The 24,059-nt window shown below is 45.0% G+C and overlaps 1 protein-coding gene across 5 annotated transcripts in view; it reads right to left on the bottom strand.

Moving 5' to 3' along the window:
* Positions 1-6,120: 6,120 nt before the first annotated feature.
* The window catches only part of LOC147896797 (THO complex subunit 4B-like), a 38,619-nt gene continuing 20,680 nt past the window's right edge, over positions 6,121-24,059 (bottom strand). The window contains exons 5-6 of one of the 5 annotated variants that reach the window (XM_087381251.1): positions 7,091-7,268; positions 6,132-6,967 (exon numbers count right to left, since the gene is read on the bottom strand). In XM_087381251.1, the coding sequence (XP_087237377.1) occupies positions 7,127-7,268 (142 nt within the window). In that variant the 3' untranslated portion in view covers positions 6,132-6,967; positions 7,091-7,126. Of the gene's footprint in view, positions 7,269-24,059 lie in introns of all 5 variants that reach the window. The other 4 variants (XM_087381250.1, XR_015541742.1, XM_087381252.1 and 1 more) reach the window with 4 other exon arrangements.

The following is a 24,059-nucleotide window of genomic DNA, read 5'->3' on the forward strand; positions in this document are numbered from 1 at the left end:
CACTATGGGGTGGCACACCGCACAGCCAAGAGGATCCCACCAGCCCCAGCTCCAGTCACATCAACAACCAAAGAGCAAGAAAGCTACCACAAGTAGTAGGAGGAGGAGGCAAGAGCTACCTCAATCTAGGAGCAGCATAAGCTAGAGTGGGCCCAACAAAGGACCACGAAGACAAGTCCATAAAGCCTGACAATGCCTCTTACGGCACCACAAATGGTCACCCCCTTTCTCATGGCCACATAAGCTCAAGAATAGCAACAGGAGCATCAACACAGGGCAAACCAATCTGGGTGACAGGCCAACCACCTGTATGATGATATCCTCAACTGCGATGACCTGGCTGGCCAAAGTACACAATGTCATCAAGAGGTCCCTGACCTCTCAAGGCAAGTTGGCTCATTGCTCTCCTCTCTTAAGGGCAAGGCCACCATAACGGAATCCACAGTGCCCTACTCCACCAACTAGATAGATGTTCAAGAAGCACTCAATCATTGTGCAAACCATACATACAGGTCATCCTCAGAATACAAATAGCTAAGGGAGCAAGTACCAGCAGATGCCGAACTAATGGAAGACTACTTTATGGATTTTTGTGTACATGGTGTCCATATAGCCCACAACATCTTCAAGAGGCGGCAAGAGGTTAATGTAGAGGCATCTACCATGTGTGCCCAAGATCAACATAGAATCCATCAGCTCACTCAAGAGCTCCAAGTTGCAAATGACCGCATCGTCAATCTATAGGCCATTGGGAAGTAATGGAGGAAACGGCCATGATGCAAGGGAGCTGGCAACGGCCTTGCAAAAGAAAGAAATGAGTCCCTTGAGAAAGAACTATCGGTAGAAATGGCTAGGCAGGTCAAAAGGTATAACCAGTTGTACCATCAACTAGAACTGGCCCATATGCAACCCATTGAGGAGATTGAGCTAGAAAGCCAAAAGAAGGTAGAGTATGAGCTAATCCTTGATGCATCCCCTAACTCAGCACTCACGATCTCAAACCCCGTATAGTGGAAGACACCTTCTACTTCCACTTCAATATCCTTCGAATAGCTTCTATTTAGTATCACCCCGATCTCACTAACCCACTTCCCTCCACATACATTTTTGATGTCATGTGCCGCCACTCCATCCACACCCACCCCATTGTAGCCATGGCCTTTTTTAGTGACAACCTAAAATTTGAGGAGGACCAAGGCATCCAGCATGTATCTTTGCACTCCATAATCCTCAATTTTCATAGTTGGTGCAAGTGCCTCCTAGAATCAGATGATCTGAAGTGGTACCGCATTCTCCATAAATGCCAACCCTTTGAGGACATGACCACCTTAAGCCAGTGGAAAGGAAAACTTCAAAGTTTTGATCTCAAAGCTATGGACATTATGCAGGTTTGAGCTCTCATGGACTTTATTGAGCGAACATTCCAAAAGTGGCAAGCCACCAACAAGCCCAAAGATCGAGATGGATGCATAGAGTTAGATCCCCACGCAGTGCCTTGCACCAATGCCACAAGTCATCCACATGTACCTCCAAGTCTGCAATCTTCATGCAATCATATTCAAACCTTTAAGGACATGCATGACACGCATTTTTGGGAGCCACGTTTTCCTTTTTGTAGAATTTTGCAAAGGCTTTTTGACCATCACTCCATTGCCCAATCTATGCTGACCACCACTAATTGATCCAAGGATAAATCAACTTCAGCAAGGGGGGCATGCTAACCCTAGGAGAGAGAGCAGAGGAAGGCTAGAATGAGAATGGAATTCTTCCTTGGAGCATGGCCAAGTGCTTGTAATGAGAAATAGGGAGAGTAGTGAAGGGGAGTAGGGTTGGCCTCCCTTCAAAAGGTGCTATGTATAAAACTAGAAAGTTTGACTTTTGGTCTTCAGTTGTATGGATGCAAATTTAAGAAATCCTTCTTTTCCAAGAATTGTTGTCTATGTTTCTTTTGTTCTTGCCTTTGTGAATATCTCTCAGCCCCTTTCCCCCTTCTTGCTTCATGTGCCCCCTCTCCTCCCCCCCCTCGTTCCTTTCCCCCTCTTCCATCCCTCCTCCTTTCCCCTTTTCTTCTCTTAAGGATTCACATTGCTACAACTCCAAAAGCCAATGGAGTGACACTTTGGACTACACGGCTTGAATTGTTCCCACAAGGAGGTGGAGAGTTCCCTCAGCATCCCTCCACTGATCCCCTCGTCACGTGGAGTCACCGTCGAACTACACAATAAGGCTTAGGGTTTAGGATTAAGGGTTAGGGTATAAAGTACATAGATGGTGTTTAGGTTTTAGGCTATAGGGTTTAGGGGTTCAAGGTTTAGGATAGAGGGTTTATGATATCACGTTTACATTTTAGGGTAGAGGATTTAATGAGTTTAGGGTTTGAAGCATAGGGTTTAATGTTTACGACTTTGATTACTTTAAGGGTCTGAGGTCCAAAGTTTTGGATTTAGAGTATAGGGTTTAGGGTTTAGGATATAGGGTTTAGGGTTTAGGATATGGGACATAGGGTATAGGATTTAAATTTTAGGATTTAGAGTATAGGGTTTAGGGTTTGGGATATAGGACTAGGGTTTAGGATATAGGCTTTAGGGTTTAGGATATAGGATTTAGGGTTTAAGGTTTAGGGGTTAAGGTTTAGGATATGGGTTATAGAATTTAGGATATAGAGTATAGAGTTTAGGATATAGGATTTAGGGTTTAGGATATAGGGTTTACGGTTTAGGGTATGGGATTTAATATTTAGGGTTTAGGATTTATAGTTTAGGTATTAGGGTATAGGGTTTAGGAGACATGGTTTGGAGTAAAGGGTATAGGGTTTAAGGTTTATGTTTTAGATATTAGGATATGGGGTTTAGAGCTTAAGGTTTAGGATATACAATTAAGGGTTTAGGATATAGGGCTCAAGGTTTATGATTTAGGTTCTAGGATTTGTGGCTAGAGTTTAGGGTTTATAATTTAGGTGTTAAATTTTAGGATCTACAGTAGTCTAGGGTTTAGGGTTTAGGGTATAAAGTTTAGGATATAGGGTTTAAGGTTTATGGTTCAGGTTTCAGGGTAGATTTAGGGTTTAGGGTTTAGAGTCTATGATTTATAATTTGGGATTCAAAAAATGGGATTGAGATTCTAGGATTCCGACAGTGAAACATGCTCAGCTTCTTATTTACAAAATATAAAATTGAGAATCTAGGATTTGTATGGTGGGTCATACGTCTCCTTATTTTCAAACATGCACGATGTGTGGTTACAAAAAATTTCGCATTACGATGGTATTTTTATGTATCTAATGGACAAGAGACTTTGCAAAGATCTTTCATCAAGTATGGTCTTTATAATTGCAAATTTTCATAAGATTCGCACATTATTTGTACGGTGTGACATGCACATTCTTCCAATTTTAAGTATGTATGGTGCCTAAGTGCTAGGAAATTGTACATTAGTAAGTGTATACCCACAGTGCATGACATTGATGGTCATGAAACTTTGCAAAGACATTTTAATAAGTAATTCCCTTATACTTACAAATTTTTATAAGGATTGTATATCAACCATCTAATCGCATGTCATTGGCTAGACGATGATGTATATGACCACCTATGCTAGGCTAGGGTACTAACAAAGCTGGGTGTATGTGCCACCACTCCTCCCCCCTCATCCTATTGAAACTTATACACTAGGTATATGTTGTCGATGGTCGCAAAGGCCTTTCAATGAGTAAGGCCCTTATACTTGCATCTTTTCATAAGGCTCATACATCATTTGTATGGTGGGGCATGCACATCTTCTCACTCATTTTAAAACCTGCATAGTGCGTACGTACTAATAAATTGTGCATGATATGCTTATACTATATGTGTATGTTGCCAATGCTCATAATACTTTGTTGAGAGCTTCCAATGGGTAAGGACCTTGTGCTTTTAAATTTCCATAAGGATTGTAAATCATTTGTGTGGTGGGATATACACATCTTCTCATTCTAAACATGCACATTGTGTATGTAAATTATGCATCAAAAAGACCCTTGTACTTGCAAATTTGCAAATTTTCATAATTATTTGTATGGTAGCATATTACATCTTCTCATTTTCAAACATGCACAATGAAAAAGCACCCAAAAATTGTGCATTGGTACGCTTATACCATACTTGTATGTTGCCAATGGTCACGAAACTTTGTAAAGACCCTTCAATGCATAAGTCCTTTATGCTTTCAAAGTTTCACAAGGATCCATTTTTATCATATTTTTATGGTGAGACATAAACATCTTCTCATTTCTAAGCACGAGTACGTAACTACTAAAAACTTGTGCATTAGAACGCATCTACCATAGGTGTATGCTAATGATGACATGAAACTTCACAAATATCTTTCAATGGTAAACTCCAAATTTTCATAAAGATTGTAGATCACTTATATGGTGGAACGTGCACATCTTCTCTTTTCCAAACATGCACAGTGTATTGTTACCGAAGGTCAATAGAATTTCCATATACCTTTTTAAAAGTAATTCCATTATTCTTGCAAAGTTTCATAAGTATCCTACATCATTTGTATGGTTGGTATGGTATAAGCATACCATCCACAATTTCTCGAAACTATACACTACACTTGTTTGAAGATAAGATGTACACATCGTCTCATTTCTCAACATGCATTGTGAGTCGGTATCAAAAAATTATGCATCAAAATGCTTACACCATATGTACATGTTACTGATGGTCATGAAACTTTCTAAAGATCTTTCAATAAGTAATGCCCTTATACTAGCAAGATATTTGTAGAGTTGATTACCATCAACAAATGATGTTCAATGTACTTACTTATTGGTAGCAAGCTTAACAATGCCAATACATTATTTTTGAAAAACCCTTTAGAGAATTACTAAAATATTATAGACCTGGATAAGGAATATGGAATCAATTATGGAGATTATACCATGTGGACTTCTCTATGATAGAGACATAAATTTACTTTTTTTTTTTAAAATACCTACAAAAATATTATTAGTGCTTCACAATAAAATATTGCCTTTCGCTAGCTTGGTGTAACCATGTCAAGCCTTCCTTATTTTCCTCCCATCCGAACTATCTCCCAACTATAATGCTCATGTTTACCTTATGGTTCCCAACTATAATGCTCATGTTTTCCTTATGGTTCAACCATTTGGCCCAAAACTTCGACTTCCAACCCAACTCTCTCACTCCTCTCTCTCTTCCAAAATGTATCACCTCTTCCATGCAGTCCAAAAATGCATCCCTTGGCCCCTCCCCCTCCTAATTGCCTTTGGCTAGCTTGGTGTGACCATGTCAAGCCTCCTTGTTTTTCTTCCATCCGAACTATCCCCCAACTATAATGCTCATGTTTTCCTTATGGTTCCCAACTATCCCCCAACTATAATGCTCATGTTTTCCTTATGGTTCAACCATTTCCAAAACTTTGACTTCCAACCCAACTCTCTCACTCCTCTCTCTCTTTCAAAATGTATCACCTCTTCCATACAGTCCAAAAATGCATCCCTTGGCCCCTACCCCCCCTCCCCTTATTTTCCTCCCATCCGAACTATCCCCCAACTATAATGCTCATGTTTTCCTTATGGTTCAACCATTTGGCTTGACTTCCAACCCAAGTCTCTCACTCATCTCTCTCTTCCAAAACGTTTCACCTCTTCCATACAGTCCAAAAATGCATCCCTTGCTCCCCCCCCTCTCTCCTTATTTTCCTCCCATCCGAACTATCCCCCGACTATAATGCTCATGTTTTCCTTATGGTTCAACCATTTGGCCCAAAACTGTCCAAAAATGCATCCCTTGCCCTCCTCCCCTTCTCTCTCACACACACAACTCTTGACAAGTGACATTTTGGGTACTTTCCCATGGACACAAAAATCTTACGCATGAGTATTTTCAGTCCTTAAATATGTGCATCCGAAAAAGACATGTGAACAGTTATTTCTCATTGTTATTCTTAAACCACAAAAAAGGTACATAAAGCAAACAGGTTAAAGCAAACATAAATAAGTTGCATTTATTCAGCCAAAACATTCATTACATGTGCCTTCCTTTTCCAGAGGATGTAGGCTGTATGACTGCACATCATTAACTTCATAATTACACGACCAAAAAGAAAGACATTATCCCTAGCTCAAAGCACAGTTGTATTAGGATCATTAGTATGTGGACGTCATCAACAAAGCTTCAAGCACATAATTACATCAGTTATAAAAAGATGCTGAATCTCCAAGAATTCCATGATGCACTCCAAGAGTACCATAACCATTTGAAAGATGAAATGTACGAATGAGGCCCTTCAAGATTACATGTATGAACTTCAGCTAGACTCTGGAAAAAATACTGGGCTCCATGACCTTCTGTACCGGATAAACAGACACTGTGCTGTTGTCAACAAAGATAAAGCAATGAACCCTGAATGAATAAGCTGGAATGTCTGCAGGGTTCATAAGCAGACTATGAATCATAGGCATCATATCTTAACCTTTTTTAGAGTTTTCAATGGGTTGATTAACAAAGATTGCATCATGACTCTTAGACCTGCCTGACTGGTCTATCATCTCTATGACACAGAAAGTTGACATTGTGATTCTCAACTAGTTTTAGAAAGCACAATTACATTCAAGACCATAACGATGCCCCTGTTTACGGGGTTTCATCCTACCAAAAGGGGTGGAGTTTCTTTGCTCCATATCTTCCTTCACATTTAAGTTTAGGCAAACCACAATGCCAAAGAGCAGCTTGTCACAATCCGATGGAATAGGAGAGAAAAGTTGTATGCTAGATGAGCCCAGTGCCAGCTGATCCTGGAAGTAGGCAGATTTCTAACATTGTCAACTGTGAGATCACATCCCTATAGAGTTCCAAAACTTTTTCATGGACCAGGACCAATGGCAAGGTACAAAGTGTTCCCACGAAGCATAATCCTTGTTTGACTGTAACCTATTTTGTTGGCCTTACTGAATCTGAATCATTGAAAAGCCCTGTAGTCCAGATCATCAAACAAAGCAACTACTGCACAAAGAAATGGGAAATGACCAGTGCATCCTTAAGACAAACTTGCAAACCACTTGAGAGACATTGCATACATGTCTTGAAATACCAAATTATCAGATATTGGAGAACTAAGACATCTGCATAGCCTCAGCATGATACTCTTCCAACTCCGCATCCAGATCTGTTGCAGACTTATCTTCTCCCCTCCCTCCTCGGCCTCGTCCTCTCCCACGACCTCTCCTGAGTGGCCCTCCGCGACCTCGAGTTCCTCTGTTACAGAAAACAACAATCATCGCTCTCTCTCTCTCTCTTTCTCTCTCTCTCTCTCTCGCTCGCGCTTGTGCTCGCGTAAAAAGAAAAAAAAAGGGGTCCAAACAAGCAACAACATTGGACTCTGGAGTTGAGCAAGGATGACCCCTTTGCCCAGCTCTGTAGACAACTGGATGCACACAAGGGAGCAGAGGCTCAAATTGTGGGTTGCACAATAGCTATTACTGATGTTGTGGCCCTCTTTGCATTAAATGAAAAAGATTGTAGACACACTCAGATGCATGACGCACATTTTGTCAACTAAGGGCATGCAATTGAACATCAATAATGCGGAAGTCATGATCATCAAAAAATATCAAAACAGATCTTCACCTTCAAAGAAATTCACGTCATATAAAATTTCGAGGATTGGAGTTCAAACATAATTACAAGTGGAATGCATTTGCAGAGAAACAGATACTAAGTGGGATGAAAGCGCACCTTTGCAGCTGCAACATGAGAAAGTTCTTCCATACAATGTCGGCATAGACAATGATCTTTTCTGGGGGCTAGTCCTACTGTCGTGGCAAGAAGAGGTTGCATGCACACTTTCCTGGGCTGCTTGCCTTGGAAGACTTCTAGCATCTGTGACTGCTGGAAACCTCTACCGTGGGCCTTTATTTGTGTGCACAAGCAAGGTTCATGCATGTACTGGATGTACTCGCATGATTAGTGGCCATGCAATGTGTTGTGGGACTGGCAGGAAAGTTCTAGAGTTAGTGGCGGCATGCCAGAAAACTACGTCCACTAGCACTAAAACTCTTCGTTTACCTTTAGTAACAGCTGATTTTTAGTCCTAAAAGTACCTTTTAAAAAATTCAGCCTTGTGGAGTGCTCCAAAAGGCAAGTAAGATTCATGGCCTGCATGCCAAATCTTGCATCAGAACCAAACGCCACACATGCATGTGCCCAGCTTTCTCTACATGTCCTTCAACTTCTCGACCTGCCAAACAGCCCATAGCCCAGTCTATCCTTGTCGCACATAGTTTGCTTATCCTACTAGCTCGCAATCCCTTTCTTGTCAACAATCGACTAGCCTGCTTGCTCCCTCGATCCTACCTAATCTACTTTTGCTTTTAACTTGTCAATCTCACACTCATAGTGCTCTCTTTGCATAGGGAGAAAGGTTGTGATTTAACATCCCCCCCTCCCGCCACCCAACTGTGGATCCCTCAAGATCACCCCCAAGCTAGACACTACGCTTATTCTTCATCTATAGCCTACGGTCTACCAAAGCATTATCATAACAAGATCGAGAGGGACAAGTTTGAGACACTTGATCAAGCCATCCACTTCGCGAAGTCTATCATGGTACCCTTGTGACACACAAGGATAATGGATCTTCACCAGCCGGACAAAGTGGAGAAAGAAAAACCATAAGAACGTGGACTCATTTCCAAAGGATAACTCTCTATCAAGAGGTTCTTGTTGGAAAGGTCACCTCCCCATCTGTAAGCCCCCAAATGAGGAGTGCGTGGGGGAGGGAGACCTAGGGCAGGATGTGCCCAAGAGAGAAGAAAGAGAGGGGGCTGCCACATGGGCAGCACCTCACAGGATTGCGACCTGCAGATGGCGTCAGCATGGCAAGCCATATGGCGAGGGTAGTGGGCAGGTGAAGGGCCTGCAACAGACCCTGATGATGGCGCGGTACAGGCGGGTCAGGACAGCAGGATGTACGGGGCAGTACGGCGCAAGACACGTGGCTGGGCAGAGCCTGGCAGAGGGCAGAACCAGCAGGCCTGGTGGAGCAGCAAATTGGGGCTGTCAGTGGGCAGTAGGCATGCCTTATATAGGCTGGGCCCCTGCCTTGATTGGAGGGCCAAAGGCCCGAGAAGTGTGGGGCAAAAGGCCCCGGTTTTGGAGCCCTAAAGGGCTGGTTGGGCTGAGCCAACCAGGTCGGTTGGGCCAGCCAACCTGGTCTGTCCAGTCGGCCAGATTGGGACAGACTGGTCGGTATTTTTGCCATGCCTTGGGGCCTATAAATGCAGAGGCTCTTGCCTCATTTCAGCATCCAGCAGTGCAGCTTCCAGCAGAGCAGAAAGGAGCAGCAGAGCACAACCCTTGGGGCCTACATCCAGAAGCTGAAGGAGTACCAGTGTTGCTGCAGACTTAGCTCAAGTGTGAGGCTGAGACCTTGGCTGTCTTCTAGGGCAGCAAGGAGCTGAGGTCAAAGGGTCAAAGGACGGAAAGTCTACAGAAGCTCCACGTGGAGCACGCGGACTCGAGTCTAGAGATAGCCAGCAGACTGGAGAAGGACCTTGTGGTTAGATCAGAGGACCACACCATTGGTGGGACTCTGGATCTATCTCTCTTGTATTGTGTCCATAGTTTTGGACGGAAATATATATTTTGGTGGTTTCTCTATCTGGCCGGTTCATTGTCTATTGATGAGTCTGCACATCTATTGAATGCACATAAGTAAAGAAGTTTGTGATTCCACACGCACACTGTGTGAGCTCCTGGGCATTACTATAAGTCTTCCGTTGTGTGTACCCTCTGTTGGGTAAAATTCTAACATGATATCAGAGCCCAAGTAGGAGGCTCGAGCCTGAAGGCACGGACCTTGCTGAAGGACGACCCTGATTCAGAAGCTCTAGGGAATCAACTTCCACGACTGGAGGATTGTGCCCTTGCAAGAAGGAGGGTGACTCAGGTTCAGTCAGGTGCGTTCAAAATTCTGGTCTACTGAAATTAAGTTTGGTTGACTTTGTTGTGTGGTATAAACAGCAGAGATGTCGACCTCTACAGCCTCTTCAGCCCCTGCTTTTTCTTCCTCCTCCCCCAGTTTTCTCTCTTTCACTATCCCTAACTTTGGAGAGTCGGGGAAACTGGACGGGACTAATTACCCAATCTGGAAAGTGAAGATCCGGAGTCATTTAGTGGCTCGGAAGTTGTGGAAGCTGACCACGGGAGTGGAGTCGAAGCCGGAGGACATGGTGGACAGGAAAGGGGAGATAGTCATGGCAATAGACAAAGAGGAGCTCGAAGCTTGGAAAGACAGAGATGCCCATGCCCTGGCAATAATCATAGGGACTACGGCGGACTCCGTTCTTCCACATATCCAGCAGGCCGAGACGTCAGTAGAGGCGTGGGCCACCCTGAAGGATCTGTACGAGACGAACAACACCTCCCGGATTTTGCTTCTTCAGCATCAACTCTACAATCTTGATATGGAAGAAGGAGATACGGTATATAGCCATTTGACGAAGGTCAAGGTGGTGAGGGATCAGCTGGCAGCAGTTGGTTAGAAGACAGACTCATGCCATTTGGCCTTGATGGTACTGAGGAGACTGCCTCGGAGTTTCAAGAGCTTTGTTACGGCTGTGACAGCAGGACAGAGGACCAAACCTGACGTTTGAGGAGTTGGGTCCGTTACTGCTACAGGAGGAAGCTCGAGAGAAGCTCTACAACGAGGACAAAGATGACAAGGCGATGTTGGCAAAGAATTTCGCTGGCAAAGGGAAGGGTAAGCCTAACGGTGGCAAGTCCAACAAAGACGACTCTGACGACGAGGGGACTTCGAAGAGGAAGCATAAGAAGAAGTGTTTCTATTGTGATACGCCAGGACATTTTGCAAAGGACTGCAGAAAGAAAAAGGCAGATCTGAAAAACAAAAAGGAGTCTGACTCAGATTCAGAGGGAGAGGCCAAAGCAAATGTGGTAATCAAGGAGTTGTTCCTGGTGACATCACCGAGTGTTACCGAGGTCAGATATGTTGATCCAAAAATCACAGTGAGGATGCCTGACATATGAGATGTGGGTCGACGAGGAGTCAGATGCCTTTGTGAAAGAACAGCATGGAGCGCTTGGTACCTTCCAGGTGTGTGGCTATTGACACTGACACGAGGGTGGATTCCATGGAAGGCCCTAGGGTCTTATGGTCAGATGGATGCTGGAGTTCAGAAGGGGACAGTACAAGATTACACAAGCGCTTGGTGGGTGCCTCAATGAGAGTTTGCTTTTAGAGCGAACGTTCAGGCAGTACAACAGTCTGATATGTATTTGATATTCTGCATTTAAGCCTTTATAGCATGCTGTGGAGAGACTCTGCTCTTCATTTGTCTCAGGTGATAAGAGATTGGAAGGAATTGGCCTTCTTCGAAGGCAGAAGGGGAAGTATTGGCGCTTCTTCAAATCTTGGACGCAGATTGCTAGAAGGTGATGGACAAAGAGTACTGAAGCCAGAAGAGTACCTGCTTGAGAACTCAGCGAGAGTTCATGGTCCAGGTTATTTGGAAATATTCATTGGTTGCAGACCTTGCCAAAGAAAGGACGGGTTGAAACAGACCCTCAGAGCATGGTGCCTAGAAGACTCCAGGTTGTTCACTCATTATGAGGGGGACGACTGGAAGATCGTGATGGCTGGATTGCTCGAGTTCGAAGGCAGGAACGTGACTAAAGGAGGTGGTGCCAAGAGGTGCTACCAGAGATGGACCTGTGTAACAAGATGGTGTGCGGAAACCTGGTGGAGCAGGAGCCACTGGATGAAAAGCCAAGAAAAGATTTCGACACCAAAAGGTTCCAGAGGACTACGACCAGGGAGTTATTGGAGCATCGTCATCCACGTGTTGGCATTGGACCGAGATGTGTTGGTGAGAGGGGGTGTTGGAAAGGTCACCTCCCCATCTGTAAGCCCCCAAATGAGGAGTGCGTGGGGGAGGGAGACCTAGGGCAGGATGTGCCCAAGAGAGAAGAAAGAGAGGGGGCTGCCACATGGGCAGCACCTCACAGGATTGCGACCTGCAGATGGCGTCAGCATGGCAAGCCATATGGCGAGGGTAGTGGGCAGGTGAAGGGCCTGCAACAGACCCTGATGATGGCGCGGTACAGGCAGGTCAGGACAGCAGGATGTATGGGGCAGTACGGCGCAGGACACGTGGCTGGGCAGAGCCTGGCAGAGGGCAGAACCAGCAGGCCTGGTGGAGCAGCAAATTGGGGCTGTCAGTGGGCAGTAGGCATGCCTTATATAGGCTGGGCCCCTGCCTTGATTGGAGGGCCAAAGGCCCGAGAAGTGTGGGGCAAAAGGCCCCGGTTTTGGAGCCCTTAAAGGGCTGGTTGGGCTGAGCCAACCAGGTCGGTTGGGCCAGCCAAGCTGGTCTGTCCAGTCGGCCAGATTGGGACAGACTGGTCGGTATTTTTGCCATGCCTTGGGGCCTATAAATGCAGAGGCTCTTGCCTCATTTCAGCATCCAGCAGTGCAGCTTCCAGCAAAGCAGAAAGGAGCAGCAAAGCACAACCCTTGGGGCCTACATCCAGAAGCTGAAGGAGTACCAGTGTTGCTGCAGACTTAGCTCAAGTGTGAGGCTGAGACCTTGGCTGTCTTCTAGGGCAGCAAGGAGCTGAGGTCAAAGGACGGAAAGTCGACAGAAGCTCCAGGTGGAGCACGCGGACTCGAGTCTAGAGATAGCCAGCAGAATGGAGAAGGACCTTGTGGTTAGATCAGAGGACCACACCATTGGTGGGACTCTGGATCAATCTCTCTTGTATTGTGTCCATAGTTTTGGACAGAAATATATATTTTGGTGGTTTCTCTATCTGGCCAGTTCATTGTCTATTGATGAGTCTGCACATCTATTGAATGCACATAAGTAAAGAAGTTTGTGATTCCACACCCCACACGCACACTGTGTGAGCTCCTGGGCATTACTATAAGTCTTCCGTTGTGTGTACCCTCTGTTGGGTAAAATTCTAACAGTTCTTGTAGGAAAGAGGAGGTAACAAGATCGAGAGGGACAAGTTTGAGACACTTGATCAAGCCATAACAAGATCGAGAGGGACAAGTTTGAGACTCATTATCATAACAAGATTGAGAGGGACAAGTTTGAGACACTTGATCAAGCCATCCACTTCGCGAAGTCTATCATGGTACCCTTGTGACACACAAGGATAATGGATCTTCACCAGCTGGACAAAGTGGGAAGCCTAAATAAAAGAAAAACCATAAGAACGTGGACTCATTTCCAAAGGAGAACTCTCTATCAAGAGGTTCTTGTAGGAAAGAGGAAGGTAATGGTTATCATAATCAAGATGTGTATATACCTAGATGAATCCAGGAACATTCCCAAACTCATCCTCTAAAAGCACAACATAGTGCAGTTTCAATCTCACGAGAGTCACTCATAAGATTGAAAATCATAAACTCCATCACGCATAGCAAGGACTAGCTACTATGCCATCCCCACTGACGTCATCAGCGCCCAACAGTGGGTGTAGACCATAGTATAAAAGTATGCTCTCACACATACAAATCCACACACCCACACATACTTGAGCATCCATTTATACAAAGTCTTCGTACTGAGTTTCTGTCGGCACTCCGGAGGTGAAGGGCAAACTCAGCCATGACGAAGGCTAGCACTAAAGGAGAAGGCTAATCAAAAAGTAGTCCAAATCTCTTCATTCAAGCTACAACAGCTTGTGAAGTCTAAACAATTTCATTTTAGTCTCTCCCAAACGAGCATCTAAATCTAAATCTAGCTAATAGGGCAACGCACCATTTAAGATAGAAAGAATTATTGCAATACCAGCAGGCCACAACTTGGATCCTCTTACCTGATGGATCCTCTTTAGGAGGAGGTGAGAGATGTATTATACCCCGTATGAGAGAGGAGCATACTCAATAGAAGGTGTCAAAGATGGATGGTGACCACACGAGTGGTCGCTCCTCATTAGATGTGCCTGCCGCCCTTTCAATTCTCCCTAAGACCTAGGTTAATCCTTATTGGCATATAGTTTAACATAACCTTTCTTCCTCGCTATCTCACTCAATATGACTCCGACTTTACAGCCATCTAAACCAATGTTCTTCTCTTAGCTAATCCCATTGATTAGCATACTAATTTGGGAAATACTGGGTACTCATGCAATGACATAGGGCATCATTATAGGTTCCCACATCAACAAGCAGAAGGCTGTATTAAGTTATGCTGACACACAACTCCTCTATGCATGAGCGGTACATAGTTCCACAACTAATGTAGCAGCTTAACAAAGCAAACAAGAAAGCCCGCCAATGCCTAGTTTGTCAAGAAAAATCACTCAAATGGTTCTCTCTTTCCTTTCCTACCAACAAAAGAAGACAAGCCGGAAACTTCCTCATGGCCTTCTTCAACCCTTGTTCCTACTGAACAATAGGAAAGTATTACTAGGGATTTTATTAACACCTTAACATAAACTCCTAAAGGCAAGGTCCAAATTCTAGTCATTGAGAATCACTTGTCCAAAATGCCATATTTCAGTTCTTACTTGGCAAACGCATGAGGAGAAGCAACAATACCCATACCTTCTTCAAGAGTATTTTTAGCACATCTTTATGAAGCATTTTGTATCAAATTCTACCTTCTTTTGATTGGAGTGGATGTCATGATTCACGACTTATAATCCTCTCGTACCTTTGATTACGGATGGATTTGTGGATAGACACTTGTGAACAGGTATGCGCTTTCACATCCCATGGGACATAACCCTATTGTTTAGAGAATCTTTGTAACTCTATTGTTTCACTTACTTTCACTTATACACCTCTTTCATTATAGTTAATGATCATAGATTAGCGAGGATTCCTTACATCAATATTCAATTACTCGACTTTTTTGTCTCCTGGTTGGGGGAGCTCAACCATGGGCATACTCCTAAAAGCATGTATTAGAACAATTTTGGTACAAACCAAATGTGTCGATGCATGCTCACGTGTGCGATGATGCAAAAGATGACACATCATTGAGCCTCTAATGGAGAAAGAGCATGAAAGAATTTGTTTCTACTCAACCTAGATGAAAGGTGGGAAGAAGTTACACACGAATACGATGTGGGAGAGAAAATGCATGTTGACACATGAAAAGGGTTATGGCTCTTGAGATCACTCAAGGACTATCTTTCCATTTGAATCTAACCTTAGCCTAACACTCTTGAACCTACCATTTCATGCATCGTAATGCACCCTTTTCCCTTTCCAACACCCCCTAGGACCTAGACACGTTTGTACATATCTTATTTATAAATATTGGCCAATATACATTATTTGTAGGTACCATCTCTACCACTCGGTCCCATCCAAACTTGAGGGCTCAATCAAAGCCCCAACATAAGGCCTACCTAATGATCATAAGGTCAACGATTACAATTCATCACATAGCCTTGGCAATATTAAATAAATCTACACCATTATGGCACCATCAATATCCAACTAGCAATACGACTATATTGTAGATGTCATCAATCATAATATTCCCTCTTACTGCATAGCTTCCTGGTATAGCTTCAATATATCTAGGTACTCCTCAAACGATGACTCTTCCATCCCTTGTGCATCTAACACCTGATGGTTCTTAAACTACAATAAATACTAAATCCTTTAGCATGTACTTGATCCTTTAGCATGTACGTACCCTGATTTTCACTAAGCAAAAATACATCTTTCACATGAAAAGATCCATAGTACTTCACTGCTGGATTTACGCATTTGCTAGGACCTCGAACTAATATGATTCTTCATTTATCAATCTTTAAAAGAACCCATCTCCTCCTTAGAACTGCACATTCTCTTCACTTCTTATTGGCTGCTCTCTTGTATTGGGATTGAGCCGTCGTTAACCTACTCTAGTAACTGTGACACATTCTTAGCAAATTGATCTGCAGTGGCAAGAACCCTTTCCCTTTTGTGTGTGGTTAGACTTGGAAGCATTTGACCATACATAGCTTCTAATGGAGACTTTTTAGTGGATGTATGGGTAGTGTTACTGTAGGCAAAGTGTGTCGATGCCCCACCAATAAGCCCCCAAATGAAGAGAGCAACAGGGTGACACCTCAGTATGCATGTGGGTAGCAAAACCTGTAGGGGAAAGGGGTAAGTATGACCAAAAAACGCATTTCAGGGCACCAGAACACATCGAAACGTTTATGTGAAACGCGTGAAACATGGCACGTGACAGCAAAACGCCTGGCTCCAAATTGAAGCGATGGGACGTTTCCGCTCTGTTTTTTGCGACGAATATCCAAGCTCGCCTCCATAGCTCCCTACTCTAACCTCCCTTGGTAAGTCCATTGCTATCCTAGCCTATGCCCTCTACTTCTACACTTTACCTCTTCAACCTCTCCTCTGGCCCAGCCTCTCCTCTATCCTCTCTCCTCTCCAACCTCTCTCCTCTCAAACCTCTCCTCTATCCTCTTAGCTCTATCCTTTCCAAGTTCTAACCTCTCGAGTTTCTCCTCTCTATCTTGTAGCCTCGAGACGTGACGTTGCAAGCACAAGGCGGGATGTGTGCCAAGATACCATTTATATTAAGAGATATGACACATCTGGCACATGGAGGTCAATGTGCAAGTTTTGTGGAGACACATTGACAGGACATGTCCCTTGAGTTCAAGCGCATTGCTTATGGGAGAGAGGCCAAGGTAAAGGTCAGTGCCATGCCATTCCAGAGGGGATCTTATTGGCATATGGAGGTACCTCTACCAAATTTGTTGAGATTCGACACCTCCTTCCATCCTGTGTCACAAATCAGGTTCTTCAAGCTAAGGTGTCAATTGAGCAGCCAAATTCGGCATTGAGGGCGGCAGGCTCCTTGATTCTGAGAACCCACCTGAACAATGGTTGGCATCGTAACATCATCCCAGCCAGATATCGGGAATGTGGAGGGTTTATGTACGTCTCTCTCACAACAGCAGAAGGAAGGCCCATCTACATCGACATCACTGGTGCTACATGGCACCACTCCATTGACATCCGTGTCAGTTGGGCTATCCACTATGCCATGATCCATCAACTCCTCCACAGCCTCCTACCAAAAAGACAAGTGGTCCAGCACTTGTCACTTCGAGAGTTACTCTTATATGGGTTGCTTGGACTATCACCAAGCTGTAAATATAGCATAAGTTGACCATTTATTGATCATAATTCATGAGTTCTTTTATTTAATTATGTTCAAAGAGCTACTTATTTGGTTAAAGTCTTGACTCCGATCGAAGATACTTAACCTCGGTTAAGTAAGCCTAACCCTGGCTAGGAAGATTTGGCTTCGGCCAAGATGGCATGGTTAACCAAGCAATTAAAGTGCTGACTTCGGTCAGAGAGCGTTGACTCCGGTCAACGAGACTTAGCTCATGCCAAGAGGGTTAACCTCGTTAACCAAGATGTGCCAACTTTTGTTGGAGAGAGACTTGTGTTAGAAAAATACCCAACAGAGGATACGCACAGCGGAAGACTTATAGTAATGCCCAAGAGCTCACACAGTGTGCGGTGTGGGTGTGGAATCACAAACTTCTTTACTTATGTGCATTCAATAGATGTACAGACTCATCAATAGACAATGAACCAACCAGATAGAGAAACCACCAAAATATATATATTTCCGTCCAAAACTATGGACACAATACAAGAGAGACAAATCCAGAGTCCCTCCAATGGTGTGGTCCTCTGATCTTACCACAAGGTCCTTCTCCTATCAGCTGGCTATCTCTAGACTCGAGCCCGCGTGCTCCACCTGGAGCTTCTGTAGACTTTCCGTCCTTTGACCTCCGCTCCTTGCTGCCCTAAAAGACAGCCAAGGTCTCAGCCTCACACTGAGCTAAGTCTGCAGCAACACTGAAGTCCTTCAGCTTCTGGATGTAGGCCCCAAGGGTTGTGCTCTGCTGCTCCTTTCTGCTCTGATGGATGCAGTACTGCTGGATGTTGAAATGAGGCCTGAGCCTCTCCTTTTATAGGCCCTGAGGCCTGGCAAAAATACCGACTGGTCAGCCCTATTTTGGCCGACTCAGTCTGGCTGAAAACCGACCTGGTTGGCTGTCCCTACCAGCCCAACCAGGGCCCTATATAAGGGACTTCACTAGGCCCTTTTCAGCCTTTGTTCCATGCAGGGACCCAGCCCTCTTGACCAGCCTAACCAAAGCCTGGTTGGCTGGCTCAACCAGCCCCAACCAGCTCTACTGTTGGCCGACCTGTTTGCTGATCTGTCCCGCCATATTCCTGCGCCATCTTTAGGGTATGCTGCAGGCCATGTGCCTACCCACACACCTTGCCAGATAGCTTGCCATGTAGGCGCCTGTACACCAGGATACCCCGCCATCTCGTGCTGCTCCAGATATGTTGCGTCCAAGTACTTTCCTTTTTCTCTCTTGGGCACATCCTGCCCTAGGTCTCCCTCCCCCACGCACTCCTCATTTGGGGGCTTACAGATGGGGAGGTGACCTTTCCAACACCCCCTCTGACCGACACATCTCGGCCCAATGCCAACGCATCAATGACGATGCTCCAGTAACTCCCTGGTTGTAGTCCTCTGGAACCTTTCGGTGTCGAAATCTTTTCCTGGCTTTTCATCCAGTGGCTCCTACTCCATCAGGTCCGGTTCCGCTTCCGCACACCATCCTGGTACACAGGTCCATCTCTGGTAGCACCTCCTGGTACCACCTCCTTTAGTCACGTTCCCGCCTCTGAACTCAAGCAATCCATCCGTCAGGATCTTCCAATCGTCCCCCTCATAATGAGTGAACAACCTAGAGTCTTCCAGGCACCATGCTCTGAGGGTCTGTTTCAACCCGTCCTTCCTTTGGCAAGGTCTGCAACAAAAGTACATCTCCAGATCACCTGGACTGCGAACGTTAAACGCACCTGACTGAACCCGAGTCACCCTCCTTCTCGAAAGGGCACAATCCTCCAATCGTGGAAGTCGATTCCCTAGAGCTTCTGAATCAGGGTCGTCCTTCAGCAAGGTCCCTGCCTTCAAGCTCCCACACCTGTGAGCCTCCTACTTGGGCTCTGATACCATGTTAGAAAAATACCCAACAGAGGGTACGCACAACGGAAGACTTATAGTAATGCCTAGGAGCTCACACAGTGTGCGGTGTGGGTGTGAAATCACAAACTTCTTTACTTATGTGCATTCAATAGATGTGCAGACTCATCAATAGACAATGAACCAACCAGATAGAGAAACCACCAAAATATATATATTTCCGTCCAAAACTATGGACATAATACAAGAGAGACAGATCCAGAGTCCCACCAATGGTGTGGTCCTCTGATCTTACCACAAGGTCCTTCTCCTATTAGCTGGCTATCTCTAGACTCGAGCCCGCGTGCTCCACCTGGAGCTTCTGTAGACTTTCCGTCCTTTGACCTCAGCTCCTTGCTGCCCTAAAAGACAGCCAAGGTCTCAGCCTCACACTGAGCTAAGTCTGCAGCAACACTGGTACTCCTTCAGCTTCTGGATGTAGGCCCCAGGGGTTGTGCTCTGCTGCTCCTTTCTACTCTGCTGGATGTTGTACTGCTGGATGTTGAAATGAGGCCTGAGCCTCTCCTTTTATAGGCCCTGAGGCCTGGCAAAAATACCGACTGGTCAGCCCTATTTTGGCCAACTCAGTCTGGCTGAAAACCGACCTGGTTGGCTGTCCCTACCAGCCCAACCAGGGCCCTATATAAGGGACTTCACCAGGCCCTTTTCAGCCTTTGTTCCATGCAGGGACCCAGCCCTCTTGACCAGCCTAACCAAAGCCTGGTTGGCTGGCTCAACCAGCTCTACTGTTGGCCGACCTGTTTGCTGATCTGTCCCGCCATATTCCTGCGCCATCTTTAGGGTATGCTGCAGGCCATGTGCCTACCCACACACCTTGCCAGATAGCTTGCCATGTAGGCGCCTGCACACCAGGATACCCCGCCATCTCGTGCTGCTCCACATATGTCTCTTCCAAGCCAGATCTATGCCATGTATGCATCGCCATCTGCCATGGTCTCGACGCCATGTGTTGCAGCCACTTTGATGCGTCCAGGTACTTTCCTTTTTCTCTCTTGGGCACATCCTGCCCTAGGTCTCCCTCCCCCACGCACTCCTCATTTGGGGGCTTACAGATGGGGAGGTGACCTTTCCAACAACTTGGCCGTAATTAAGGCGCTTTGGCTGTCAGTCAACGCTCTTAATTATGACCAAGAGGGTTGGCCTTGGTCGGCAGTTCTATGTTTATGTGTTATGTTTACTTGTGGGGACGCCCACAGTGACTAGGATTAGTCTAGAGATTATTATTTCACATGCGTAGCGCTAACAATTAATGGGTGCCATGGTTATGCGCTTTATTTAATTGTTGCAGGTATAAGAAAGTTCTAGACTTGGGCATTGCGAAGCCTCACGAGCGATTAGGAGTTATTCGTGTGACCAAGTGCGAAGAAGACCCCAGAAGACCTTACCCATGGACATGGGATTAGAACTAGGCTAGAAATTAGACAAGTGGCAGCTTGCTAAAAGAATGAGCCTTGAGCTCCCTTGTAATGGATTTACGTTTTAATTTCTGTAACACAGCTCTACAATGAACTCTGTAATAGTTTCCTCTCAAGTAATAAAATTCCTTGGGGGGGTCAAGCCCGACAAGTTGTCCTATGTAGGAGAAGCAATGCCAGCCGATATCTTTTGCTTTGGGAAAGAATTATTGATGTAATTGCACACGAAGGGATACACAGCGTTCATCTATTTGGTTGCATAAGGATTATCCTATAGAAAGTGTTGTGCCACGAATCGCTTTACGCATGATGCCCCTAGAAAACATTGAGTCGGTGCGCCGCAGTGCTATTTATCTCAATTGAAGCGTGCAAGTTTTGCACAAGGATGCGTAAGCTGCGCTCATTTAAGGCCGACGAGGTTTCCGGGTCTTGACGATGCAAGCGTCAAAGTTTTTATTATGGTATCATGGTGATTCATGTGGGCGAAGCACATTCCCGTGGACATAGGGCTGATATGGGCATGGGACACCAGACGAAAGAAGCCAAACCACCGCACCCAACTCTTGACGTATGACGCGGGGCACATAAAATAAATCCTTGATGCAAGCTGCTCGTTGTGATGCATGGGAGGTCTGCGCAGTTAGGCTGAGCGGCGTCGATCATTCTTGCATAGGGCATAACGACACTGAGAGCTTGCAGGGCTGCTGAGATGGTGCTGATGTGGCACCCAACCAGGCAACAGAGATGATGTGACAGGTCAATAGACACGTGGCATATGAATGCTTTGGGCTGATGTGGCTGACGTGGCGCACTGACACATGGCAGACAAGGCAACCAGCTGATGTGGCGGACACGTGGCTGATAGCTGACATGGCAGCCAGCTGGACTGCTGAGATGGTAAACCAATGGTTAGACTAACTCTGGTTAGCTGGACTTTGGTTAGAGGTTCAGTTAGTGGGCCAACCAAACCAAACTGGTCTTGGTCTACCCAACTCTATTGAGTTACTCTCAATTGCAGACTAACTGGCCTGCTCACCTAACCAGACCAGAGAGTCAGTTTGGTTAGTGTAACCAACCGGTTACTCATCTGGTACTGTCCACACAAAAAAAGACAGTTGCAGAGACAGTTCTTGCCATCAGTTTCCACCCTCCTGTCGGTCTTTTCCTGTCAAAAAAAACTGTAGAAATATCAGTAAAATCAGAGATTTGCACGAGTAAAGAAATGCATGCCTTTGTGCACAGAGAAGGGAGAACAGATGCATTCTGAGTGTTTTTTTTTGCAGCAGCCAGGAAAGGGGCGACAGAATTGTTGATGCTTTGGCAACCTTGGGGGTTTATGCATTGGGTGAACAGCCTGACACTGGCAAGAGTTTGGGACGAGTTGTGAATGCAATACACCTCTTGTTGAGGTATTCTCTCTTTGAAAGGCAAAGGCCGAGTGCATCAGTTGCATACACAATGTGTGTGAGAGTTTGCAGATCTCAGACAAGTTGCAGTGATGGCTTCACAGCAGCATGCTCAATCATCTCATGAGGGAATGGCAGAGTCTACACAGAGCTGATTACTCAGTTGGGAGAGGCAAAAAGTGATCCCTTGTTTCGCAGGATGGTACAAGCCCTCTTTGAGGAAAAGCCAGAGATGCCTCCCTCTGGAGCAAATCAGGAAGTGATGGGCAAAAAGAGATCTTTGAGTTCTACTCCTCTTTCCACAGATGAGTATCGGGAAAGAGTAAGAAGTCTAGCCAAAAGGACAGCAAAAAGAGGAAGAGAGCAGGTCCTCTTCCCAAGAAGAAAAAGGCGAAGCATCATCATAGTTCATCTAGTTCGTCTTCTTCTAGTTCTACCTCTTCATCCTCAACACCATCTTCTTCTTCCAGATCTTCAGAGCCAAGGCATAAGAAGAAGAAGAAGAAGAAGAAGTCCGGCAAGAAGGCAAAGACTAAAGAGTTCAAAGATGGTGGGAAGTCGGTGAGATTTGCCACTTACAATGGCCACTATGGCCAAGCTAAAAAGGCAATGCAGTTCATAAGGCAGTTTGATGCTGCCTTCAGCCTGGAAAATTTTAGTGAGTCCTCGAAGCTTCGTATGTTTGGTTTGCACTTTGGTTTGCACTTAACTGGTACAGCCAGTGCATGGTGGACAGCTAAAACAGCCAATTATGTAGCCCCCAGGAAATGGAAGGACTTCAAGAAAGCTTTCTATAAACAGTTTATTCCAAAACAGTTGCAGGATCATGTCCTCCTTGGTTGGGAGAGTATACATATGGAAGCACAAGACACAGTTGAGTCTTACAACCAGAAATTTTGGGACTCCTACTTGCAGGTTTCACCTTTCAAGAAAATCTTTGACAAGACTCAGCTCAGGAAGTACCGGGCAAGACTTACTCAAGCCCAAGTGAACACTAATGATATCAAAGAAATTTCAGATCTTATGCATTCAGCCAATGTGGCTAGTCTCGTGTACATGCAGGATCCTACTAGTGTGCCTTCACTACAGGCAAGGTTACCAAGGGATAAAAAGTCAACGACCCCCAAGTTTGAAACAAGAGAGTTTCCCAAGGCTACAAATGGATCCAGCAAAGATCCAAGCCATTCAGGAATGGCTAGAGCTGAAAACTGTGCATGAAGTCCGAAGTTTCCTAGGCATGTGTCCTTACTACAGAAGATTTATCAGGCATTTTGCGGATATAGCGGCTCCACTCCACGATCTTACTAATAAAAAACACAGCTTTCAAATGGGGAATTCCTCAAAAGACAGCATTCACCACCCTCAAAGAGAGGTTGACCATAGAGCCAATCTTGATAGTTCCAGATTTATATCAGTTGTTTGATGTGGATTGTGATGCTTGTGGGGAATGTGTTGGGGCTGCATTGCATCAAAATGGTCATGTAGTGACCTATGAGAACAGAAGACTCCGAGATGCAGAGAGATATTTGGGAATCTATGAGAAAGAGTTGTTGGTTGTAATCCATGCCATCCATACATGGAAGCATTATCTTTTGGGTGCAGACTTTACAGTTAAAACAGATCACCAAAGTCTTAGATACTTTTTGACTCAAACAAAACTCTCCAAGAAGCATATGAAATGGGTAAATATGCTGTCAATGTACCGTTTTCAGATTGTCCATACTCCGGGAGTTTGGAACAAAGTGGCAGATGCCTTGTCTCGAAGACCCCAGGTCAATAATGTAACTATTGCTTATCATCAGGACCTGGAAGACATGAGGGAGCAGCATGCTAATGATGCAAATTTTGGTGAGATTTTACAACAAGTTCAAGAGGGGCAGTCCACTAGTCACTATTCTCTGAAAGATGGGTATCAAATGAAAGATGACTGCCTATGCATCACCCAGGAGGTGAGGAAAAAGATTTTGGAAGAATGCCATGCACCTCCCTATGCTGGGCATAGAGAAATTACACCACCAACTCAAGCACTAGAGAGGTATGGATGCGGAAAGAAATACATCAATTTGTTACTGAATGCCTTGCCTGTTAGAAAGTGAAGTATGATAGACGAAAGGCACCTGGCCTACTTATGCCTCTTCCCGT

Source organism: Dipteris shenzhenensis, chromosome 11, assembly GCF_047967505.1.
Source record: "Dipteris shenzhenensis isolate YYH24624 ecotype China chromosome 11, Dip_SZ_1.0, whole genome shotgun sequence".
Lineage (NCBI taxonomy): Eukaryota > Viridiplantae > Streptophyta > Polypodiopsida > Gleicheniales > Dipteridaceae > Dipteris > Dipteris shenzhenensis.